At 36.5% G+C, this 24,474-nt stretch overlaps 3 protein-coding genes across 3 annotated transcripts; 1 reads left to right on the top strand and 2 right to left on the bottom strand.

The window, feature by feature from the left end:
• Positions 1-1,937: 1,937 nt before the first annotated feature.
• On the bottom strand, positions 1,938-4,963 carry LOC148584068 (uncharacterized). The gene is made up of 5 exons (XM_088518726.1): positions 4,622-4,963; positions 4,333-4,576; positions 3,945-4,144; positions 3,249-3,458; positions 1,938-3,116 (listed from the first exon to the last, which is right to left on the bottom strand). Exons 1-5 carry the CDS (start codon positions 4,961-4,963, stop codon positions 1,938-1,940), a joined length of 2,175 nt encoding a protein of 724 aa, XP_088374852.1.
• An 11,120-nt stretch (positions 4,964-16,083) lies between these two features.
• On the bottom strand, positions 16,084-17,415 carry LOC132163248 (E3 ubiquitin-protein ligase PUB24-like). The gene is made up of 2 exons (XM_059573459.2): positions 17,027-17,415; positions 16,084-16,918 (listed from the first exon to the last, which is right to left on the bottom strand). The coding sequence occupies exons 1-2, from the start codon at positions 17,413-17,415 to the stop codon at positions 16,084-16,086; spliced, it is 1,224 nt and encodes a 407-aa protein (XP_059429442.2).
• A 3,047-nt stretch (positions 17,416-20,462) lies between these two features.
• Positions 20,463-24,085, top strand: LOC132163842 (RNA cyclase family protein). Its single transcript, XM_088519107.1, has 7 exons — positions 20,463-20,561; positions 21,058-21,285; positions 21,427-21,576; positions 22,151-22,329; positions 22,396-22,571; positions 22,705-22,918; positions 23,731-24,085. The coding sequence occupies exons 2-7, from the start codon at positions 21,081-21,083 to the stop codon at positions 23,938-23,940; spliced, it is 1,134 nt and encodes a 377-aa protein (XP_088375233.1). The 5' UTR covers positions 20,463-20,561; positions 21,058-21,080; the 3' UTR covers positions 23,941-24,085.
• Positions 24,086-24,474: the final 389 nt, after the last annotated feature.

The following is a 24,474-nucleotide window of genomic DNA, read 5'->3' as shown; positions in this document are numbered from 1 at the left end:
ATCATCCGTGATCGGGTTTGGTGGCAGGGGTTCGTTGAACACCTTGGGCTTCAAGTAATCCCGAATTAGCTCATCTTCTTTGCTGCGAATTAGCTCATCTTCTTTGCTGCAGAACTTATACCCAGGTGGGAGAATTTTAAAGTATTCTTCTACAGAATCCATCATATTCGCCTCAACAATTAACCTCGATCGATGTTTGAAGGAAAAGACTTTCAGATCTCTGCGTTTCTACTTAATTAAGAATTCTTTTTGGAGATGATAACAGTTGTGTACGTAGTCGCAAAGAGATGAGTTTTATAAATAGAGATAACTTTTTTTGTAATTGTTTTATATATTCAAAATTTAATAAAATCTACATTATCTTTAAAAAATCTAACTGATTAACTGATAAATCTTTTCTTGTATATTTACTTATTCGTTAAGATTTTTTTTTTTTTTTTTTTTTTTTTTTTTTCCTTTCGGTATATACTTTTATATTGTTTTGTGAGATTTGTTATGATTTATGTAAATTAAGAGTAGCTAGAGTTGGATTTCCATGCGTCTATATATAAAGCTAAAAACAATATGATTCCAAATATGTAGGTAGTATTATACATGATATCAATATACTTTACTAACTGAACCAATTAAGATATATTAGTCAAACAATTTGTAACTCAGGCTAGCTTCATTTTTTTTTTTTTTTTTGAAAATAGGCTAGCTTCATTTCTTTTCGCATAAAATACTTTCTAGAAAATATATATATTGTATTTTTCAGTGTTTAGTAGGATCAAAAACAATAATCAAACTGAAAATATTTTGGTTTGACAAAAAAATAAAAATAAAAAGATTTAGTTTCAAAAAATGGTTTCCCTTTTTAAATTTCATAAACCATAACAAATCACCGCCGTCAGATCAGCACTGGACCTCCACCAGAGTACCTCCGGACCACATTGGGCCACCACTAGGCCCATGCCAAACAATTGTTAGATCTCTCCCTAGACCCGCTGAACCACCTCTAGGCCCATGGCTAACAGTTGTTTTTGGACTCTTGTTTGGGTTGCTCATCCCTTCTTTTTACCTTTCTTGTGATTTTTCCTTTCCCTTACCTTGCATTGTGCTCTCTCATTGACTTAATTCGGTTTACCATATATACAAATGCCCTTATTTATTTATTTACTTTTTATTTTTTGAAGAGAAATTTGATAATATTATAAATCTCAAAAGAAGCAAGATTAATACACAAAAGGAACAGGAAGAACTTCTTCCTTCCTTAAAATACCCCAAATACATGGTGGAATCTCTCTCACCCAAACTTGATCTGTTGTATGAAAGGTTGCCTCTCAAGATAGCCCATGTGCTGCACAATTCGCCTCTCACAGCATGTGTGTAAAATCAGTTCTCCCCATCAACTACAACCCAAATTTTATCTCTTCAACAAAATGCCCTAAGCTGCTTTGGCAGGTCTGAATCGAACGTACTTCTTTAACCACCTGCAATGCATCTCCTTCAAATAAGATTTCATCAACACCTAAGTCGTTGCTCATTAGCATTGCATGTAAAGCGGCATAAGCTTCAGCCATCACTGGATCCGAAGACATCTCATAAGACAGGCTATGAGCAATAAGGCACTTTCCATTGCAATCTCGTGCAATAATACCCAGACTCATCCGGTCTTCTTGTTGTCTATTGTTGCATCCCAATTGATTCTCACCCAGTTAATGGGAGGTGGCTGCCATTTAATGTCTCCCCGAGTAGCACTAACCCTGGCCCACCCAACCCCCCCCCCCCCCCCCCCAATTTCCTATTTTGAGTTGACTTGTTGAAACTCCTCAAGATCCATAGTAGCCCTACATAGTAGCATGTTTGGATGATCAAAAGCCCCTCTATGAATCACATTATTCCTCCAGAAACAGATCTTTCTAGCTACAATCCCGAACAACTCAAGCTCCTTTTTGTCACAACGTCCTAGAAGGTCCTCCACAATCTGATGAAAGTACATGTACCACCTCCCCTCTTTTGCCAAATAATCGGGTCAACACCCCACACATCACAAGCCGCCGGATAATTCCATAAAGGTGAACCGTCGTTTCCTTTTGTTGACAAATGGGACAGAGTTTGTAAAGGTTTATACCCTTACGTGACAGGTTAACTCTAATAGGAAGTAGATCATTGCAAGCCCTCCACAAAAACAATTTCACCACATTAAGGACATTGAGCTTCCAGCAGGCCTTCCACACCGGTGATTCCTGCACTATCCGTAACCCTCCACTTTGTTTTGCTTCGTTGATTTCTACCTCAAGATGATATGCACTTCTAACCATGAAATCTCCATTTTTGATACATCTCCATATCAGGTTGTCTTTAGGGAGCATCGAACTTAAGGGAATCTGTAGGATGGCCTTTGCTTCTTCTTCAAAGAAAATGTTATTGATAAAAGGGACCTTCCAGTCTTTGGTGTCTCTGTCTATCAATTCCTCTACCCTTGCATCTGCCGCCAAAAGAGAATTTGGTGACTGTACCACATTGGTAATCGAGAAAGGTAACCACCAGTCCCCACATACCTTAATGTCGCAGCCATTACCCACCCGCCAAATTAGACCTTGGCTTAAAACTTCTTTAGCCCCCATCATGCTTCGCCACATATAAGATGCTTTCGACCCCAAAATTGCCTCTATAACTAAACCTTGGGGATAATACTTAGCTTGTAAGATACGTGCTGCCAATGAATCCGTATTTTGAAGGAGACGCCATAATTGTTTGGCCAATAGAGCTTTGTTAAAGGAAACCAAATCTCTAAATCCCAACCCTCCTTGGTCTTTCGATTTCCTCATCTTAGCCCAACTCATCCAAGGGATTCTTGTGGTATTCTCCTTGTGACCCCACCAAAAACGTTGCATCATCCCATTAAGCTCTTTGCAAAAGACTTTCAGAATTTGGAAAACACTCATACAATACGTTGGAATAGCTTGGATGACGGCTTTAATTAAAATTTCCTTCCCAGCTTGTGAAAGGAATTTGACCTTCCAATTATTTAAGCAACTCCACACTTTGTCCTTAATATTCCAAAAAGCTATAGATCTCAACTTACCCACCAAAGTTGGGAGTCCAAGGTATTTATCATAACTTTGTGAAGCCTGGATACCAAGCAACAGAGAAATTTATGTCCTTCTTGATTGACTAGTATTGCAACTGAAAAAGATAGAGGTCTTATCTTTATTCAATCGCTGCCCCGAGGCCACTCCATAATTTTTCAAGATCTTAGTTACCCTTCTCCATTCTTCCGAGTTTGCCTTGCAAAACAGCAAACTGTCATCCGCAAATAAAAGGTGGCTAAGACGAGGTCCTTTTTTGGAGGTAGGGAAACCTGTAATAACATCTTTTTGTTCCGCTTGTGACAATAACGCACTAAGAGCTTCCGCACAAATAAGGAAAAGATATGGAGAAAGAGGATCTCCTTGTCGTAGTCCTCGGATAGGCTGAATATTTCCACAAGGGTTACCATTAACCAGGATAACATAACTAGCAAACCGTACACACTTCATTATAAGCTGAATCCACCTTTCAGTGAATCACATTTTAAACATCATAGCCTCCAGAAAAGCCCATTCCACCCAGTTATATGCCTTGCTCATGTCGAGCTTAATCCCCATAAAACTGACTTTGCTCCACATACGGGTATGCATGGAATGTAAAGTCTCATAAGCAGCTATTATATTGTCAGTTATTAGCCTACCCGAGAGGAAAGCACTTTGATAAGGACTAATAACATGGGGCAAAACTACCTCCAAACGATTAGATAAGACCTTTGAAATAATCTTGTATATGACATTACAAAGGCTTATAGGTCGAAAATCAACAACACATCACGGATCAGGTTTTTTAGGAATAAGTGCAATATGTGTGGCATTAATTCTCTCATCCATGATAGAAAAATTTAGAAATTGTAGAATAGCCTGACAAACCTCTGGGCCTATAGTATCCCAATGATGTTGATAGAACCCAACTGTAAAACCATCAGGGCCAGGTGACGTCAAAGGGGCCATCTGGAAGAGAGCTGTCCGAACATCCTCATCCATGAATTCTCCTACCAATTGGTTGTTCATGGCCTCAGAAACTAATCCTCGGATAGCACCCGTGACTTCCCCAAAGTTGGTTGAAGAAGCTGTATTAAAAATTTATGGTAATACCCTACAAAGGCTGACTCCACAACAGCCTGAGTACTGCATAGCTAGCCCTCCTCTTCTTGGATTTGTAAAATCTGGTTGGGTCTCTTTCTTTGGTAAGCACAAGCATGAAAGTATCCGGCATTTCTATCTCCATTCCTCAACCACTCCTCCTTGGCCCTTTAACGCCATCTTAAATCCTCTTGTTCCAACAAGTTATTAATCTCCATCTTAAGAGTTTTTTCATGTTCCACATAACGCCCCTCATCCCTACATTGAACTATTTCCAATTCTCCTGTTTTGTCCCGAATGGTATCATCAGCCCTCACCACTTCTTTCCGCACCCACTGCTTGAGAACCCTTCGACATCTTGTAATATTTCCATGCATGTTATCCCACTGGTTCTCGTTTCTTTTCTTTTTCCTCCACGCCTGTTGGATAGTTGCCTTATATCATGCATGGCAATTCCAACTAGCCTCAACACGAAAGGGTCTCCATTTGCTCCATTTCAACTGCCTCCCATCTGTAAAAGAAATAGCCACCGGATGGTGGTCAAAACTTCTACTAGCCAAGACCTCCACATCCACATCCCCAAACCTCCCACACCACTCATGATTAGCAACCACCTGATCCAACCACTCTTGTGTGAAGGCTCGACCATCTTTACCATTATTCCAAGTGAATTTGGGACCTCTAAACCCCAAATCACTTAGACCACAGTCTTCAAGAGTATGTCGAAATTCCTCCATTTGATGCCGACCTCTTGTGATTGCCCCTCGCTTCTCGGAGAGATCCACTATTTCATTAAAATCTCCCATGCATAACCAGGGTAAGGGCTAAAGATGGGAAAGGTGAAGGAGCAAGGCCCACGCTTCCTTTCATTTTGCTATTTCTGGTGGCCATAGAATCCCATGAATTTCCAACTATCTCCATTATTATAGATAGAAACAACAGCATTAATATGCCGTCTACTGTAATTTTGGATTACAACCTGTACTTCATCCCTCGACAAAAGTGCTAGACCCCCATTGCGACCTATACTATCCATTGCAAAATGTTTTCAAAGCCCAACTTTCTTTTAAGAAAACCAGTTCTTACTCGACAATTTGGTCACCATAATGAAAACCATTTTGGGTTTCTTATCCTTCACCATTTGATGAAGGTCACCAACTGGCTGAGGGTTCCCAAGCCCTCGGCAGTTCAACCCTCGGCCAATTCCAACTCAAGATAATCATGGCAAGTGGCGGGGTTGAGGAACAGCCGCTGCCTTAATCAAATTTCCAATCTCCTCATTCTACTCCTTCGTTCTCGCTCTTTTCACCCCATCCTCCTCCCCCACTAAGACCTGTTTTATCCCGTCCTTTCTGCCTTCGATTTGCACTTTCCCCTTTTCTACATCAATCTCCCTTGGGCCCTTACCACGTGCTTTCCTCTTCCCTAGTTGATGAGAAACATCCCCAGGAGAAAGTACAAGTGATTCTCCACTATCAGAAAGCCCGGGTCTCTTCCCCCTGCACGATTCCACTCCATATCCAGCCAACATGTGATTACGTGGCCCCAAAAATATTGGGGACAAATGTCCTTATTTATAAGAAAACTACAATAGGTGAAAGAAAAAAAATACTAGTATGGTACAATTAATCCTAAATGGTGAATATTCTTACAAAGAAACATAAGAAACCTAATATATATATAATTCTAATATTTTTACTATTATTTATGATTAATTTTCAATGAGAAGTTTAAATTATTAGCTCATAAGATCAATGAAGCATTGCAATAAAAGATGATTAGCATCATCTTTTATTAAGTAAATTTGCGAAAGTGAGAAAGCAGTTCAAGCACAAATAAACCAGACTTCTTTCCATCATTCTTTATGCTAACCATATATATATAAAACAACCACACCCACATTAATTTTCTATATAATCCATAGTTTCAACTTATTCCCTTATTAATTTAAAATGGAGAAATTTTCATCATTCTGTCAACCATAATTGACAAAATTTAATGGAAAAATGTTATGATTTTTTTTTTTTTTTTTTTTTTTGCTAATGAGACATGATAAATGCTGAGAGATAGAAAGTATACACAACCACAGCAATCAATAAAAATGTTTGAATTTTATTTTTCTATTTTTAGATTAAAGAAAAAAGTGAAACAATTTCATTTTCTTGATGAATAATTCTACTGCTACATTTTCAACATTGATATGCATAACGTGTTGACTATTTCTCTTAGAATTTTCTAAAACTAATACAAAATGTTCAATCGCAGAAATAAGATCAGTCATCTTCTTCAAAATTCAGTAGAAAATCAATCAAGTTCTTAGAATCATCTATTGCTTCTTCAAGAGAAAATGGATTCTTCTCCTTAGGCTTTTCCTTCAAGTTCAAGGATATTAGGATTGAACCTCAAACATAATAAGAGTTTGACTCAAAAATTGAAGATCAATTCGGATGATACTTTTTATAAAATAATTTTTCATATCGTCTTTCATGTTTAGGGGATACATGGTAAAAATTTCGAATGAATCAAATCATGTTTAAACCTCCAATTTGATTGAAAAGGTTTAATGGACTTGAAACTTTGGACGAATAAAAACTTTGGAGTCTTTTATCTGCCTATAAAATTTCATTCTTCATCATTTTATGTATTCAACATCACCAAATCATCAAATTAGAGGCTTTATCTATGGGTCGAGTATGACGCAATCACTGACTACGTATAAAAGGAGCACAACATACCAGGGCACAATACTAAGTGAATGATGAATAATTTTCTTGGAACGCTTGGAACTTTCACGAAGCTTGTTCTTAAGATTTTACCATGCATTTTTGTACTTGGGTCAATTGCTTGTATGGCCATAACAAACACATTCTCTAATTTCACAATTTTCTGGTATTTGTTCCTTCTCCAACTTAGTTGAAAATATGTTAAAACTCCCAAATACACCTAGGGGGGGGGGGGGGGGTCAATATAGGTGTTTATCAAAATAAATGCAAAATTAAAAATTTACATGCAACAATCAACATTCACCAAAAATATGTAAAGCAATAAAGCATATGACACAAGTATTTTTGGTGACAAAATGGAAACCAAGAAGAACCTCGTCAAGAAAAAACCACTTCGGGGCAGCGGACCCAAGAAATCGTTTTACTATAAAAGAGTGAGGAAGTACAAGTTGCTCACACTTACAAAACCTTTGTAATTGATGCGAACTCATCTAGACAAGTGACCCTTCTTGCCCAGCTACCATGGTAGTCCCCCCGAACCTCTGGTACCCCTTTTATCGACTTCCCTTGCCAGAACCTTTGACAAGCTGCAAGTTACCAAATGTTGACACTAACAAAACTCACTAATGTTGTTTACAAGTTCAGCATATACTCTAAGAGTTATGGCTCCAAGGCACATGAACAATTAATCTCTCTTAGCACACAATGAAACAAACACTTAAGCATTAAGGCTTTTCTCTCAAAATAGAGCTTCTTCTCTGGTTGTTTTCTTAGGAAAAATGAATGGCCAAGTGCCATATTTATAGGCTCATGGGAACTAGGTTGGTCGGCAAAGTTAGGTGACTTTTGTTGACTAGCATTCGAACGGATTGGTAGGGCGTTCAAACAGCTGAGCTTCCATGTGCTGGAAGTGCACGACAGGCTGTCCACTTAGGTCCATGTTTTCTAGAAAGTGGATTCGATGTTGGCCACTGTAGGAGGTCCGTTCGAACAGTAGTAGTTGGATGTTCAAACGGAGCTTCAGTCCAAGCTGAAAACAGGCATACATGCTTTCCCTAAAACCCGCTTGAGTGGACCTTTCCAGGATTCCTAGTTGACATGTCTATTGACAGCGTTTGAACGTGACTACAACCAGAGCTAGGTTAACTTCTTCACGCTGTCAAGAGAAACCCTAGCAGGGACCCACCATGATTAAAAAGTTATTTTCAAGGCTTCAAGGACCCACCGTTCGGGCCCTTACTTACATGGACTGGTAAGATTTTTTTTTTTTTTCCACATACTGCTTAAAGCATTAGCATGTTTCTATTGTTTGGTTGGATTGTATGCTATCTTATTGTCTCTACCCCAATATTGTGGCAAGTTGATGGATATGATGTTGAAGTCTTTTTGTTTTGTTTTAGTCAATTTAAAATTAACCTTGTGCCTACTTTAGTTAATTAATTTAATTTGTAGTCAATAAGAACTAGGACAGATTTGTTGGCTATGGTGGTTCGGGATAATATGGGAAGGGTTGTTGCTGCAAAATGTCTAATGTTTTTTAGTCATTTAGAACCTATTGCTGTAGAGGCTATGGGTGCTTATCATGCAACTATTTTTAGTAAAGAGGTGGACGTCAACTAGCTTGTATTGGAAGGGGATGCGCAGTAGGTGGTCACTACAATCAATTCGGGAATGTCCCCAAATCACAAATACAGTCAACTTGCGGAAGATACTAAAATAGTTTTGCGTTCCTTTACTAAATGGGAATGTCATCATGTATGTCGCCAATCTAATGGGGTGGCACATTGCTTGGCCAAAGATGCTTGTAAACGTTTCATAGAGAAGACCTAGAGGTTTGAAATCTCAGGGGCTATCCGTGATATTGTATTAATGGAACAATCTGTATCCATCTGAATTTTATTCAATGATATTGAATTCCTTTAAAATAAAATAAGAACTAGGACAGATTTATGTAACTCTATTAGCAAGTTTTGAAATTTTTTCATTATTTTGAGATTGGGTTTGTTATAATGCTAGATTTTGTAGAAGTCGAATAAAGTTTAAAATTTTGAAGCGTTGGTTAAATTTGCAATATGATTGTTGATTGAAAAACCCTAATATATCCCTAACACCTATTCTTAATGTATAGGTGGTTCACACAATATTATACGGAAATAGATCTGACCTAACAAATATAATCAACCAAAAATAGATATGCAATGAACAAAACAGAACACATAGATTTTGGTTACGAAGAGAAAACCAATTAGAGAACTCTTTAAAAGTAAAACCTTTCCGGGGTAGTCAAACCTAAGAAATCAACTAACTCAGTAAAAGAATAAAGGATTATAAGACGTTCACGCTTACAAAACCTTTGCAATTGACACAATATTGCATAAGACAAGCGACTCACTTGCTTTCTACCGCAGTAGCCCTTTCCAAAGACAGTTGGCACAATCCTTCTACGTGATCTCCCTTCACCGGAACTCCGGTTGACTTCACTTCAACAATCAAAAAGTAAGATCAAACGATCACTCTAAGAGAAAGAACAAACACTCTATATCAAGACTCTCTTAGCACACGACGACGAACTCTAGATACAGAATTCGTACCTATTTAGATCTGTATAGATCTATATATAAAGCCGAAAGACCCCTAGTCTAGGTAGACCTCAATTACATTGTAAAATAGACCTAGAAGCTACGGGCCATCCGGACGATAAGTGGGCTCATCCGGACAGGGCTCTTAAAACACGAGAAATATAGTTCTCGTAAGTGGCCGCCCGGATAGGGTGTATGTCCGCCCGGACGGAGCTCTAGGGCAACATCGCTTTCTCTGTTCTTTTGGTGCGGCGCGTTTGGATGTGGTACAGAAGAGGTTGCAGATGAGGCTTTCGGGATTCTTGGATTTCTCTCTCGTCCGGACGCAATGCAGACGAGGCTCTCGGGATAAAATAACTGAGCGGCTTTGAAATCTCATCCGGACAGCTATGAATCCCGTGCCCATAGTGATTTGGCCCCGTTTTGAATCCATTTTACCCATTTTACTCACCGAACATTTAGCCAACACTTAAAACTTACACTGATTGATTCTCATCTTAATATTTTTTGATAAGTAATATGTTGAAGATCATTTTAGAATATGATTTACACTTTATGTGTATTTCTTTTCCTTGGTTCTCTTGGTTAACAAACAGATTGGTGATATGTTGTGATTCCCATTTTTGTTTGTGTGAAGGAAAGTGATTTGCACACGTGAATATATAACTTGGCATACAAAGTTTGTTGATAAGATTTTGGAGGCAACAAAACCAATTAGTTTGGAAGTTCCAAAGGCAACTGCACAGTCGGAACATGCCCTATGCAACTACTAGCCAACCTGAAAGGTACTATTGTAGTTCATTGCTTTTCATAGTCATTGTTTTTGACTCAAATGCAAATATTTTGTAAAGGGGTTGCAGCCCCTAATGAATTTTTTTTCCTTTTATTTATTTATTTTTTAAAAAAAAACATGGGGACTTTGTGGGAAAAAACAGGTGTGAAGTGAGGGTAATTTGGGGAGATCTTGAGCTAAAAATAGGGGTGTCAATGCGGGCAGTTAAAAACCGCCTGCTAACTGCTATAACTGCTAACCGCTTAACCGCTTAACCGTATTAACAGCTAACCGCCTAACCGCTATAACCACCTAGCGGTTAGCAGTTAGCGGTTATAGGTTTACTAACCGTAACCGCTAACCGCTAACCGCCTTTTTATATAATATATTTTTATAATTATAATTATAAAAATATTTATACATATAACATAATCACTTAATGATTAAATCACAATTTTTTTAACAAATAATTAAATCACAATTTGAGTATTAATATATTATCACTATAATTTATATGATTATATCACATGATCAATTGATCATTAAATTATTTGATTATATAATAACAAATTATACATTTATAATATGACATAACTCATAAGTATACCAATTCATACTAATACAACAATTAAATATCTAGAGACTTATTTCCAATGTATGTTATAAACTTATAAGTCTATATAAGTCTACATATGCATATGAATAATATAAATGTATAATATCAATACTTAATCATATGATTCAATGACAATTCAAATACTTTATTCAAGATTTCCAGTGAATCATATTATTAATGTACAATGATGATATGATTCGTATAATATCAAATTAAGTAATTGACATTGGATTAAACAATGACCAATGTGTTACTTATAAACATAATTTAAGTAGTATTAATGTATTATCATTATATGTTATGACAGTTGTTTGAATTCTGAACTTTTTTTTTTTTTTAAATAAAAAAAATAAAAAAGTTAAGCAGTTATGATTTAATATTTAAGAAATTTTTTTTAAACTATAAGTAAATGTAAATTTTGGGTCAAATATTTTTGATTTTTCCATATGAGCTCTTTTTATAGCAATTGGGCCCAAGAAGACACTAAAAATACAAAAAATTAAAAATTAAAATTAAAATAAAAAGGGTAAAAAAAAGCAAAAAAACGCCCAAAAAAAGAAGCCCGAAAAGCCCTAAAGAAAGCCCAAAAAAGCTCAATTTTGAAAAAGCGGTTAGCGGGTGGTTATCTATTTCACTAACCGCTAACCGGCGGCTAACGATTAACCACTAGGCGGTTAACGGTTGCGGTTAGTGAAATCTACTAACCGTAACCGTCTTGACACCCCTAGCTTAAAAATCCACGTGCGAGGCATGTGGGCCTCCTCCCATCTAAGGAGACAAATTTTGTTATTGGAATGACTACATTGACAATTACAGAAATTTGGTGATGATACGGTGCAATTTTTTAAACATTCTAAGCAAAATCAAAAGAAATGTACAACTTTACGGGTACAATGTATTTTCCCAAAAAATAAAAATAAAAATAAGGAAGGACAAACAAAAGAGAAATAAAAACCTTTACCGGTTGTTTCTGCATATATTTTGTAGAAATATTTTAAAATTGTGTTTAAAGGATGAAGGGGATCTGATTCTCCAGCAACAACAAGTCCGCGCACATTACTTGAAACGTCACTTTTCATATGCCACTAACTGAGCTTTTTTTTTTTTTTTTTCGGTTTTTTGTGGTAGTAGTTGGTAAAACCAGGAAGAAAATTATAAAAAAGGTTCAAAATGTTACCCCGGTGCGTCGTTAACAGATCTAGCTACAGCAATGCAAGGAGAAATGTTCCAAATATTACTAGGCAAACTGAGGATCCCTCTTGCATTTTCTTTCAAATATGATGCTGCCTTTGTGGGTTTGCTTTGCTAGCCCTTTCCTTGCCATTTGCTAGTTTTTTTAAACCTTGTTGGTGTGGCTTGCGGTTTGTGGGAGGGCTTAACACGGCCCTCATCTTTTTATTGTGTTTTCTTCTCAATAAATACTTATTCATTCAAAAAAAAAAAAAAAAAAAAGCATAATTTATGCTTCAAATCAATGACATGTATAGTATAGTTAACAGTGTAAATGACACCATATCATTTAAAATTTTTTTAAGAAAAAAAAATGTATCAACATTAACATCATGTACACAATTAGATACACTAAATTCAAATCTTGATCATAAAATAAAATGAATATTATCCATTTCATTTTAAAAATGAGATAAAGAGGATGCAAAGTTGCAATATTACTCTTTCACAGCATACTTAAAACCGGATTGAGATCCCCTTTAATTACAATCTCCAATGTTATGAAATTGTTGCCATTCATTTTAAATTTAATGGTCTATAAAATATCAGCTACTTTTGTACAGCCAAGGTATTAAATTTTGATTTTAAGCTAGCTTTTGTTTTTAAGCTAGCATTTGTTTTACCGAGATTTAAATGATTTTATAGACTATTGAATTTAAAATGAAGGGTCATGATTTCGTAACATAAAATTCTTCAATTTTGAATAATTAGAGATGAGGTAAATTATTGGTAAGACAAAAAAACAATCATTTTTGTTTTTTTTTTGTTTTTTTTTTATTAGAGGATGAGGTGTATTTATGAGCAATTATGATGGGGCCAAGTCACGACAATGTGAGAGGATTCTTTAAATCCGAGGGCATTAAATGAGAAATGGTATTGGCAAATGGCAATCCCTATAAAACCCATCAGCTCTGCCATAAATATTATCACAACCAACACAAAGATGGTGCCACCAAAGCTTCATCTGTTTGCTATTCTTCTCCTTTTCTTCCTCCTATCTTCTCCATCCTCAGGAGACCCAGTTGGTATCTGTATCTCTCTCTAGATTCATCAATTTTCATTGCTACTATATATGTTTGTGTGATATTGACGAATGAAATCTGTATGTGTATATATATGTAGAGTCCGATCTGTGTAATTTTGACGATGATGCGGATTTGGATTTCTCATCCAACAAAGAAAATGGGAAGGAAAGCTGCCATTTTGCTGGTGCATGCAGCACCGCACAAGACTGTGGCCATCAATGTGAAGCCCTCGGACATAAGCCTAATGCTGTCAAATGTGTTGTTGACTTTGCAGCAGGGGAGAATCGTTGCTGTTGTATTAAGTCTCGTAAAAATGTGTGACTTGTTTATAATAAATAAATAAATAAAAATCTCGATAATTAATTAAGTAATTATGTTGTTCCACTGTTTTTACTGTTTCACGTTGTTACCTATGCAGTCAAAAACTTTTCAAGAAATGTCACCCACATTTCTACTCTAAACTCCTCACTCCACACTTCTTTAAGTGAATTTTGAATCTCTATTGAATTTTAATCATGGTTAGTGGCGGATCTACACACCTCCAAAAATATCTTTGAAATTTGTTTTTATGGGTAATTTTTTTAGCATTCTTGACCCTAGTCCCTACTCCTCCTCCTCCCGTCCTCTTCTTCTTCCTGCTTGGCCACATGCTTGGGTTGGCTTATTAACCTCATCTTGAAATTCTGAATCCAAAACATTTCAGCTGTGAAAACTTGCAAAGAAAACGTCCAAAACATTTCAGCTGTGAACCTGCAAGCCAAAGAAATAATTCTGGGGTGCAGTTGCAAATAGTCTGCATCTGGGTGTCAAAATATACAATATATTGTTTCATATTATTGTATTTTATTCATTAAATTTTGGGACTTACATTGAGATGCCAAAACCAAGTGATAAGAATGGAGAAATGTAAGGCCTACATAACTTTTTACCTAAAAAAAAAAAAAAATACTAACAAAGTGACGTGGTACAACAAGTTATGTAACTTTTCGTACTTCAATCATGTTGTGCCACATCATTTTGTAAGATTTTTTTTTCTATTTTGTAAGCCTAGCTTTCATAGTAAGAAAAATAAAATAAAATTCTCAAGGGCCCTAGATAGTACGTTACTCGTTAACTATGGAGTTGATAACGTGTCTTGTCATGAGCAAAATGCATATATTGAAGTACAAATTAAAGAGAATTGGTTAGCACAATTTGTTCAGTGTTATTTAAAACACAAGGTTTGAGACCACAAACATAATTATTCTTGATACTAATTAAGAAAATATCCATGTTGGTTTTTGAGTAAACCGTATTAAAGTACTTATAATATTTTATATTAATCTCGCTCCTACATGGACAATATCTTAGCTTCGCGACTGATTATGGTAGGTGATTTTAAAAGACACATTATAGAATGTAGAAATGAGAGTGTGTAGTGTTTCTCAATTTTCTATGATACAATTTTTTTTTTTAACATGTCCAGACAAGGGGAGGAAAAAAAGAGGGAGATTTGTCTCCAACCGATTGAAGTACCTATTGGAAACAATTTTCTTTCTTTATTATTTGTCGCGGAAAGACCACATAGTACTCCAGCCTCAAAAAATATATATAGATATAATTAAGAAATGAGAGAGAAGGTGGTTTTGGCTAAAAAAAAAAAAAAAAATCACCTTCAAGAGTCGTAGAACTACTCTCAAAGGAACACCCCAAAAGTTGGCTTCAATGGGTGGTCAGACACCCTCAATTGTGGCTTCATCATCCCCAAAGACATTTATTTGAAGGTCATTTAGCTATTCTCAAAGGTGACTTCATGGGGCGGCAGAATCATTGCCAAAGGTATTCGAAAATAACCAAGCTTCCCCTTGAATGCTTGAAGCCACCTTTGAAGGTGGTAGGATGCTCTTAGGGCATGTTTGAAATTGCGTTTGAATAGTCTAAAAGTGCTTTTAACACTCAAAAAGTCTATTTGAAGAAAAAAGTATTTGTTTGGTAAAAAAAATAAAAGCATTTGTAACAGTCCAAAAAGCCTAAAAATGGTCAAAACGCACTTTTGACAAAAGTTTAAAAATGAAGCTTTTGCCCAAACTTTTTTTTACTTAAAAGCTTTATTTTTCAAACGCAATCCCAAATAGGCACTTAAGATATTTTAGGGTAATCGAATTACCTCCGTAAGGCACTAATGGTTAGGAGTGTGATAATCCTCTTAGGGCCTGTTTGGGTGTGCATTTAACACTCAAAAAGTCCGTTTGAAGAAAAAAGTACCCGTTTTGTAAAGAAATTGAAAGCGCTTTTAAAAGTTCAAAAAGCCTAAAAATTGCTAAAACGCACTTTTGACAAAAGCTTTAAAATGAAGCTTTTGTCAAAAAACATTTTTTTTTAACTTAAAAGCTATATTTCTCAAACACAATCTCAAACATGCTCTTAGCAACATAGTCGAACAACACCCTTTTTATTTATTTATTTATTTTTACCTTCTCTTTTTTTTTTTTTTTTTTTTTTTTAAAGACTAGAACTATAATTTCATAGGAGCTTCATCAAAAAAATGGATAAAATTTGTAGGAAATGATCCATTGGGTACATCATGAGTTTATATACCACAAGGATCTTTTAAGATAGTTTTATATACCCTATTGATCAATTTGACACAAATCCAAAACTTGTGGATCATACCCCTAAAATTAGGGGTTTCGAGTTTTCCTTTCTATTCAAATTAATTCAAATGGTTTTCCCTACTTCCCATGTCAGAAATTTCACCTTATTTATTATTTTTTTTTTTTTTTGGACATATCCACACAAAAGAGAGAGAAGGATTAGAACTAATAACCTCTGCTTCATAAGACGTGATCTCCAGCCAATTAAGCTATCCCTTGGAGACTCACCTTTCCCATGTTAATTTGTGTCGATTGTAAGCACTTGGTAGGAAAATACATATTAAAAAAAAAAAAAGGAAGATATCTTGGTAAACCCAAGGAGAAATTTATACAAATATGTTCAAAATTTTACCTCCGGTGCCTCGTTAACAGATACACAGAAATGCAAGGAGAATTATTCCAAATATGAGAATGCAATTTGAGGATCCCTCTTGCTTTTTCCTTCAAATATTTTGCACAATCTGCTTGCAGCACCAAGCAAAGCTTTGTCACTGCTCCAACCCTCAACATCTCCTGAAGAACTTCGGCTGTCGCCGAGAATTTTGCGACCAACGAAAGTATATTAAGAGCTCGGTCGTCTGTCGCCGGGGAAACCCTCAGAATCCTTTTCGACACGACAGCCACGCCTCCTGCGTGGCGTAGAAGATCTGCTCTCCCATCAGCGCACGAGCATAGATTTGCCAGAAGATTGAAGATGAGCTCGGAGATGTTCTTATTTGGGTTTTGTAATTCCAGCTCGATCAGCTCGAAAACGGCGCCGGCTTCCACGATTTTCAGCCTGTTTCTCCCCCACGGGCATGCTTCTATTAGCACGTGCATGGCGGATTTGATTGCCTGTTGAGAGATTTTGCATCTTAGAGCCTCCATAATACCTTGGAAGAATTCAAGCTTCAACCGCTCTAGCTTTCTTGAACTTGCTACTTCAATCGCCATTTTCACGACAAAAATTGCTTCCGTTTTGATGATGACATGATTATCAATCTCATCACATTGCAAAACCCATGTCAACGAGGGGATGAAATCGTTGTCTTCGTTAACTAAAAGCTTAATTTCTGTCGTTGGACTCCAAACAAGATGCAGAATTCTGAGAGCTTCCTCAAGCCCAGATGTTCTCCTTTCCTTGAAACATCTAATGATCAACAAACACATCACCTTCGCCATACCCGCCTCCGCCAAGCAAAATCTGAGTTAGAATATAAATCAAACGATTAAATTCATTCCAAGTTTTGAGTTTGAATCCGCACGTGAAGAAAATTGTTAGAATATATACTAAACGACGTCATTTAACTACCTATTCCTTTCGCTTGCGGCTGCTAAAGCTTCAATTTTCTTCAATGTAGTACCATACAAATGAGCAACACGAAGATCCCGGACAAGCTTAAGGACATGGGTTTTGTCGAGAGGAGATTTTGGAGTGGGAATCCGGTCGACACCATTGCTGGCATTGGCCGTGCACCATGCCTGAATCAGCCGTCGAAGCATGTGATTTGGCGTCAAATCGGAGTGTTTTGACAGCGGCTGGTTCGTGACGGGGCATGTAGTGGCTTCGTTGGCCGACATCAACCAATGCTCGATGCTTTCCCGGTCGTAGGTGATGCCGGTAAGCACCGTGACGGGGTCTTTCATGATCTGCAGAGATATGGGGCAGAGGAAATATTGAGGGATCTCAATTTCTTCCATTCTTGATCTCTCTAAGCTGAAATAATACTGCAAATTAAAAGAGTGTTCTTGTTGATGAGAGATCAGATAGAGGGGCAAAAGAGAAGGTGAAGATGGAGAGATTTTGAGAAGTGGGCATGGAGGAAAATTGTTTATATAAGCTGCAGTGGTAAAAGAAAGCGGCTGATTCAAATGGCAGGGGTTGAACATTGAAAGCAAAACAAACGGCGACGGTATGAGCCAGGAAAATTTGTTATTCTTTTCCTATTAGTCAACGGTCGTAGTTTGCCTAGCATGGTCAACCCCACTATAAACAATATGGTGTAAATCCCATTTGTAGGAGGAATAATGCCAAGTATGTTGCTTTCATTTTACTCGGTTGACGGGGCTCCTACAACAACTTTGGAACAGGATCTTTTCAGTCCATTATGGACAGGAGAATATTTAGTTCATGGCCAAGATTTCTTCTCAGAAATCTTATGGCTACAAATGAGACATATATCCCATCAATAAAAATAATAATAAAATATTATTTTAAATTAAAAAACAAATTAAAAAACAAATTAATAAAAAAGAAGGGAGGTGGCTGGCCACCATAGAGGGTGGCCAGCCACCCCCATTTTGGGTAGGGGTGGCTCAATGTCCGGCCAGGGGGTGGCCGAACCACCCCATGGCCCCCCATCTTGCAAAAGGAGGTGGCCGAACCACCCCCATAGGCCATGGGGGTGGTTCGGCCACCCCCTGGCCGGACATTGGGGGTGGCTCAAGCCACCCCCTACCCAAAATGGGGGTGGCCGGCCACCCCCTATGGTGGCCAGCCACCCCCCTTCTTCTTTTTTTATTTTTTATTAATTTTTTTTAAAAAAAAATTTTAATTTAAAATAATATTTTATTATTATTTTTATTGATGAGATATGTGTTCCATTTATGGCCATAGGATTTTTTAGAAGAAATCCTGATCATGAACTGAATATTTTTCCGTCCATAGTGGACTGGAGAGGATTCTGTTCCATCAAGTTTGTGCGAGAAGAGTTGATACTCTCAACTAATTCTTGGATTAATTTTTGTTAAATAAAAAAATTTAGAAGTTAATTAAGAGTGTCACATGCATTATTGAATAAATATTGTGTTAGATTACCACTTCACAAAAACTTAAACTAATAGATGAGGCCCAACACATGTAATATTTAATTTAAATAGAAGTGATTTGATAGAGTCAAGGTTTGAACTTAAAATCTTTGACTCTGATAGCATATTAAATCACTAATTATCTCAAAAGTTTGAGCCGATAGGAAGGAGTAATGTTAAAAGTCACTTTTGTGTCACTCTCGTGTCCCTCTCAGAATGATGTGGCTCTTAAAATCACCATTTGGCTTATGATTTATCATTATTAGATTTTAATAAAAATTGTGATTTTAAAAGCCACCATATTTTTAGAGGAAAACAAGAGAGACTTATAGAATTACTTAATAGGAATAAGTAAATTTAATCACTTAATCATTACTTTAACACTCCTCATCATGTGTAGGCTTAAACTCTCTTTTTTTTAATAGGTGCGACCCAACACGTGAAATATTAAATTGAAATGAGCATTGAACTAATAAAGTTAATGTTCGATTTTAGAACTTTTGACTTTAATACCATATTAAATTACCATTTTTACTCTGATAAAATATAAATATCTAAGATTTTTGTGGTTATAATTCAACCCAAAAATTCAATAATAACTTTGCATATATGATATACACAGGAGAATACAAAATAAACATTTTTCTTGAAAAACATATGCATGCGGACAAAGATGATGAAACTCATGTTAAATACTATGCGGTGTTCTACCAACTGCCATCAACCGCCACTGGAAATGCATTTAATTACCAGCCTGTCACGGTCCCAGGGGCTTTCTCTCTTTCCTTTTTGAATTTTTTTTGATTTTCCTCTCTGGTCAGAGCGAACCCACCAGATAAACGTGGAAAGAATGGGCAAAATGGTACAGAGAGTCTGAACCCGGCAACTTTTGCCGGCGAGTCTGCACAGCTGGCGGTCAGGGTCGAAAATTTCAATCATTTAATTTTTAATTTGATATAATCCATTCTTTCAGTTAATTTTTAGACTTTAAAGGTGATGAAATGACTTTTATTTCACTAAAATTTATAAAATTTTAAATTTATTCTTAATTTTAAATTATAAATACAAAATAAAAAATTGAAAGATAATTTGGTCTTTTTAGTTGTTTTTATTGGATCCGGTTTACAAATAACAACATGTATGTTGTAGTTGAATCAACGGTCAAGATTGAATTTTAAAGTTGACTTAATTTTAAAAACATTTAATAAGAGAAAGAAAATGAAAAAAGATTTAAAAAAATTTAATCTTGGCCGTTGATTAAACTACAGCATATATGTTGTTATTTTAATAACAGCATGTAAGCCAAATCCGTTTCTGCTAGGGTTTAACAAAAAAAAAAATGACGGGTCTTTTCAAAACACGTGATAGTTCATAAATTTTAAGTGAAGTTATTCCTTAAATTTATATTAATCTACAAGTTTTCTCTTTCTGATTTCTTTTATTTTTATTTGGTTAGTTATAAAGACTTAATTTGAATATAATACTCCAAAAAAATCGAGTTTAAAAAACTAATTTTGGCTGTTAAACTTTCAACAATTAAATATCCCTTGCAAATTGCAATCGTGCTTTGTTTATATAAATGCATGCACCTACCTTGACCCTAATCTATCTACAAGGAATTTTCTTCATCTTGATTTCAATAATATAATATTAAACCCTAAACAGGTTTCTGGTTTTCTTCCAAAGACATCATGAGTCTCTTAATGGGTCACAAATGCATTAACAACCATTATTACCATAAATTACTTTCTAGTTCTTGTTATTAAATCACTTAAGCAAAGAATATCAAAAATTGAAAAGGCGGATCCGGGTTGATTTTTCAGTTATCCGTACCAGGTCGGATTTCGGGTTGCGTTTTTAAAACACCAGATACCCGCTGTGACCCGACCCGACCTTGCTTTAACCTAAACCTAATAACCCATATTCCAAAATATCTCCCTCTCCCCCAGTTTTCTCACGTCTCCCTCAGTTCTCTCCCTCAGCGTCTGCGCCGCTCCCGCTCAGCCGTGATTAGCGTCCACCGGAGCTCCGATAACAAGGTTTGTTTCTTTCTTTCTCTCTCTGTCTCTGTCTCAGTCTCAGTCGGTTTCCAAGCCAAGAAGGTTGAGGGCTCGGTTAAGTTCGTCGACGGTGATTATACCATCGCTGTTCTTGTAAAAAAGAAGATGGCTGAGACTCTCAGCCATCGACCTCTCTCTGTCTCAGCCATCGCCCAACCCGCAGACCCGATACCCGGCGGATAAAATCCAATGTAGCCGGGTGACGGGGTGACGGGTTACAATTGGATATTCTCAATGCCATCGAGCTCATTCAGAGGGAAAAGCTAATATGGTGTATGTAACTTAACAAATTGGTGGGATTGTCAGTTTAAAGCTGTCCCCAGCCTAACATGTAGCAGTGATGCAGAGAATTCACTTTTAGTCGCACTGATTTAAGTTAAATATTAGTAGCACAGAGGAATCTGTTTTAGCCATTGCTAGTTTCTAGCTTTGACTGACTATGTAGTGCTTTCTGGTGGTCCGTTTTAAAATGTAGGCAAAAGAGAAAGGAGAAGTGAAATGGGGAAGACGACGTACAGGAAGCTGAAGGGGAGCCAGAACCTGAGGCAAAGGCTTTTATTGGCGACTCTCTCGGCGAGTCCCGTCCTGATAGAGGAAATCCGCGCCGATGATACCTTGCCTGGCCTTCGCCCCCACGAGGTCTCCCTTCTCCGTTTGTTCGAGAAGCTCTCCGACGACTGCGTTGTCGAAATCAACGAAACCGGTAAAATTTTCATATTGCCTCCATAATTATACCCTTTGTTCCCCATAGATGGGAAAATAGTGATACGGGTGTTATTAAGACTGGTGTAATAGACAATAACAATGATATTCTTGTGGATTTGATTTGGTGTGTGTGTGGCAGGGACCAAACTGAAGTACAAGCCCGGCATTGTGATGGGTGGGAGACATCTTGTACATGACTGTGGTGTTATTCGGTCCATTGGGTATTTCTTGGAGCCATTGATTTTTCTTGGTTTGTTTGCCAAGAAACCTCTTACGATAAGGCTCAAAGGTGACCCTTTTCTTGGACCCATTGACCATGCTTAGTTGCTCTATGCTGTGCTCTAGTTATTTTTATTTGACTTGTTATTGTTCCTCCCATATGCTTCTGCTTTGTGATGTTTTGTTTAATACGTGTAGTGTAAGCTTCAGGCCTTGAGCATTTAGAAGTTGTCACTTGAGCCAGTACAGCAGTAGTTGTGATGCACAGATTAATTAATGAGAAATGCTTGGCTTCATTAATAAACTGAATTATTTTGCATGAATAAAGTTTTCCTAATATGAATTTGTATATTTCGATTACACTTTTCATTAGAGGAAATGGAAACTATCAATTTAGATTCATTGCCTTTAGAACTTTTGGTAACGGTGTTTGAGTTGGAGCAAAATTTTATTTTCATTCATGAGGTGTAAAATTTTATAACAATGAAATCTGAAAGGTGGGGGAGACAAAGTAAACGACATTGTTAAAATATGAAGTGCAATGTTTACATTGCGTGATGCAGCTTAAGCATGACATATAGGACCCAACTTTTTTAATTTTTATTTACAGTATTATATATGATATATGTTATGCTCTGTTTTAGGAATTACAAATGATCCTAGGGATCCATCTGTCGATACATTCCGGTCTACTACCATTCCCTTGTTAAAGCGCTTTGGAGTTCCTTCAGAAGGATTAGATCTAAAAATAGAGAGTCGTGGATCTGCTCCTCATGGAGGTGGAGAAGTTGTTTTGACAGTTCCAATTGTTCAAAGTCTAAATGTGAGTTTTTGTGTATCTATAAGTAGTTCATCCATTTTGTAGTTTCTTATATGATTTGGTCTACAGGCTGTAACCTGGACCGATTTTGGAATGGTTAAGAGGATTAGAGGAGTTACTTTCTCAACCAGGGTGTCTTCTCAGTTTGAAAATACCATGATACATGCTGCTCGTGGAATTTTCAATAACTTTATTCCAGATGTTCACATCTTTACTGATCATAAAGCAGGCTCACAAGCTGGAAAGTATGCTCTCTTTTTAAGTAGATAGCATTAGTTTTTTACTTTGAGAATATATTTTAAGTGAAATTGTGAAGTGTTTTTCAAGTTTCTTATTCAAGAAGTTTGGCTCATTTAGAGAATGATGATTTCATGGCAGCTCACGTGGTTATGGAATTTCATTGGTTGCGGAAACTAATGCTGGTTGCTTCATCTCTGCTGATACTGCTGTTGCTTATGCACGGACAGAAGAGACAGATGATTTTGAAGACGAGAAGAAAGAGTTGATGCCCCCCGCAGATGTTGGTGAGCAAATTGCTTCTGTACTACTTGGGGAGATTGAGCAAGGTGGAGTGGTAGATTCGACACACCAGGTCTGTGTTCTGTCATTGTACCCATTTTAATCTTTTAAACCCATGCCCTTATTTGTTTTTTTTTTTTTTTTTAACTATATCATTGAGTTGTTTACAGTTCATTGTACCAAGGTTTAACCTTACATTTGTCTAGTACACTTGCAGTTCTATTTTATTCTTCCAAAGAAAACGTTTGGTTTATATAAATGTATTGACCTTATGTTTTACTAGATTGGTCATACCTTTGTTTTGGATGTTTGAACAAGAGAAATGGTATTATTGCCTTATATGAGACAAGGAAGTTGTTTGCATGGATTAGGAGATATATACCTTTTTTCCTCTTATGATGTTTTCAAATTATAATTTTTTAACCCTTTCAGCCTTGAATTTTTGCTTTTGAATTCGACTAAATGGTTTAAAATAATTGTTTTTTATTGGTAACTTACACATGCCCCCAATAGTCTTGAATCCATGTTATTACCCCCACCCCATTTTTATGGAGTAGATGCATTTTGAGCTAGAGCTTGTTGGCAATTAATGGTTTAAAATGTTAAACCAACTACATCTTTTGGTTTTTTCTGCCTGAAGTTTAGTGTCAATCTGTTACATCTAATCAAAATGTTATTGTTTATCTGCTTAGAGTTTAATGTATCAAAAGATGCACCGACTTTAATGCAAGTTGGAACTGTGATTCAAATGTGTTCATGTAGAGGATTTCACACATGAGAAGCTTGGTTTAAATTTGAATCCTAATGCTGATAGGAATTGAAAAAGAAAAGAATAAAGATATGAAATGCATTCTTGCTAATGGTTGGTTCCATTTATCTTTGTAGGGTTTGTTATTTCTGCTTTGCGCATTATGTCCACAAGATGTTTCGAAGGTTCGGGTTTCAAAGCTTTCGCCCTACGGAATAGAAACGTTAAGACAGATCCGAGATTTTCTTGGTGTCAAATTTGTTATCAAGCCAGATCCATCCACGGGGACAGTTGTACTCAAATGTATTGGCTGCGGATTGAAGAACCTATCCAGAAAGGTCTCATGATGGAAGCTTGTACAAGTTAACGATTTCATATACTATCTGATATCTCATGTAAATCAAAGTTTTTTCAACGAGAGCACTACACGCATCGACTTTGAAAGAATTTAGTAGGGCTTTTTATGTCTTCTTGACATGAAATTTAACATTATCATGTCAGCTAAGATATAAGAGGGAGATTTTGGGTGAGATAATCCAACATAGCCCGTCTAAGCAGAATGGGTCATATGAATGATCTTGCCCCACTAGATTTAGGAGGTTTCCATAAGCGAAAAAATAGGTATCATCTAGGAAAATCCAAAAGGAATGTTGGAAATCTATTGCGAGGGAACCGCCTCATTTTCATTTATACATCCTAACTTTAAACAATAACATCGAAGCACTCCATAGATACTACTATCACGTATCAAAATATACTTATATTTTTCCACCCAAAACACCCTTAAAATTATTAAAGAAGAAAAAAAGAAAAACTATAAATTTAAAAAGGGGTGGTCATTTTCATATTAACCCCTTTCTTCTCAAATGGTTATTTTTAAT

The sequence above is a fragment of the Corylus avellana genome, chromosome 8 (assembly GCF_965113065.1).
Source record: "Corylus avellana chromosome 8, dhCorAvel1.hap1.2, whole genome shotgun sequence".
In the NCBI taxonomy this organism is placed as follows: domain Eukaryota; kingdom Viridiplantae; phylum Streptophyta; class Magnoliopsida; order Fagales; family Betulaceae; genus Corylus; species Corylus avellana.
Note: the sequence above shows the minus strand (reverse complement) of the source record. Positions and strands in the feature narration are given on the sequence as shown.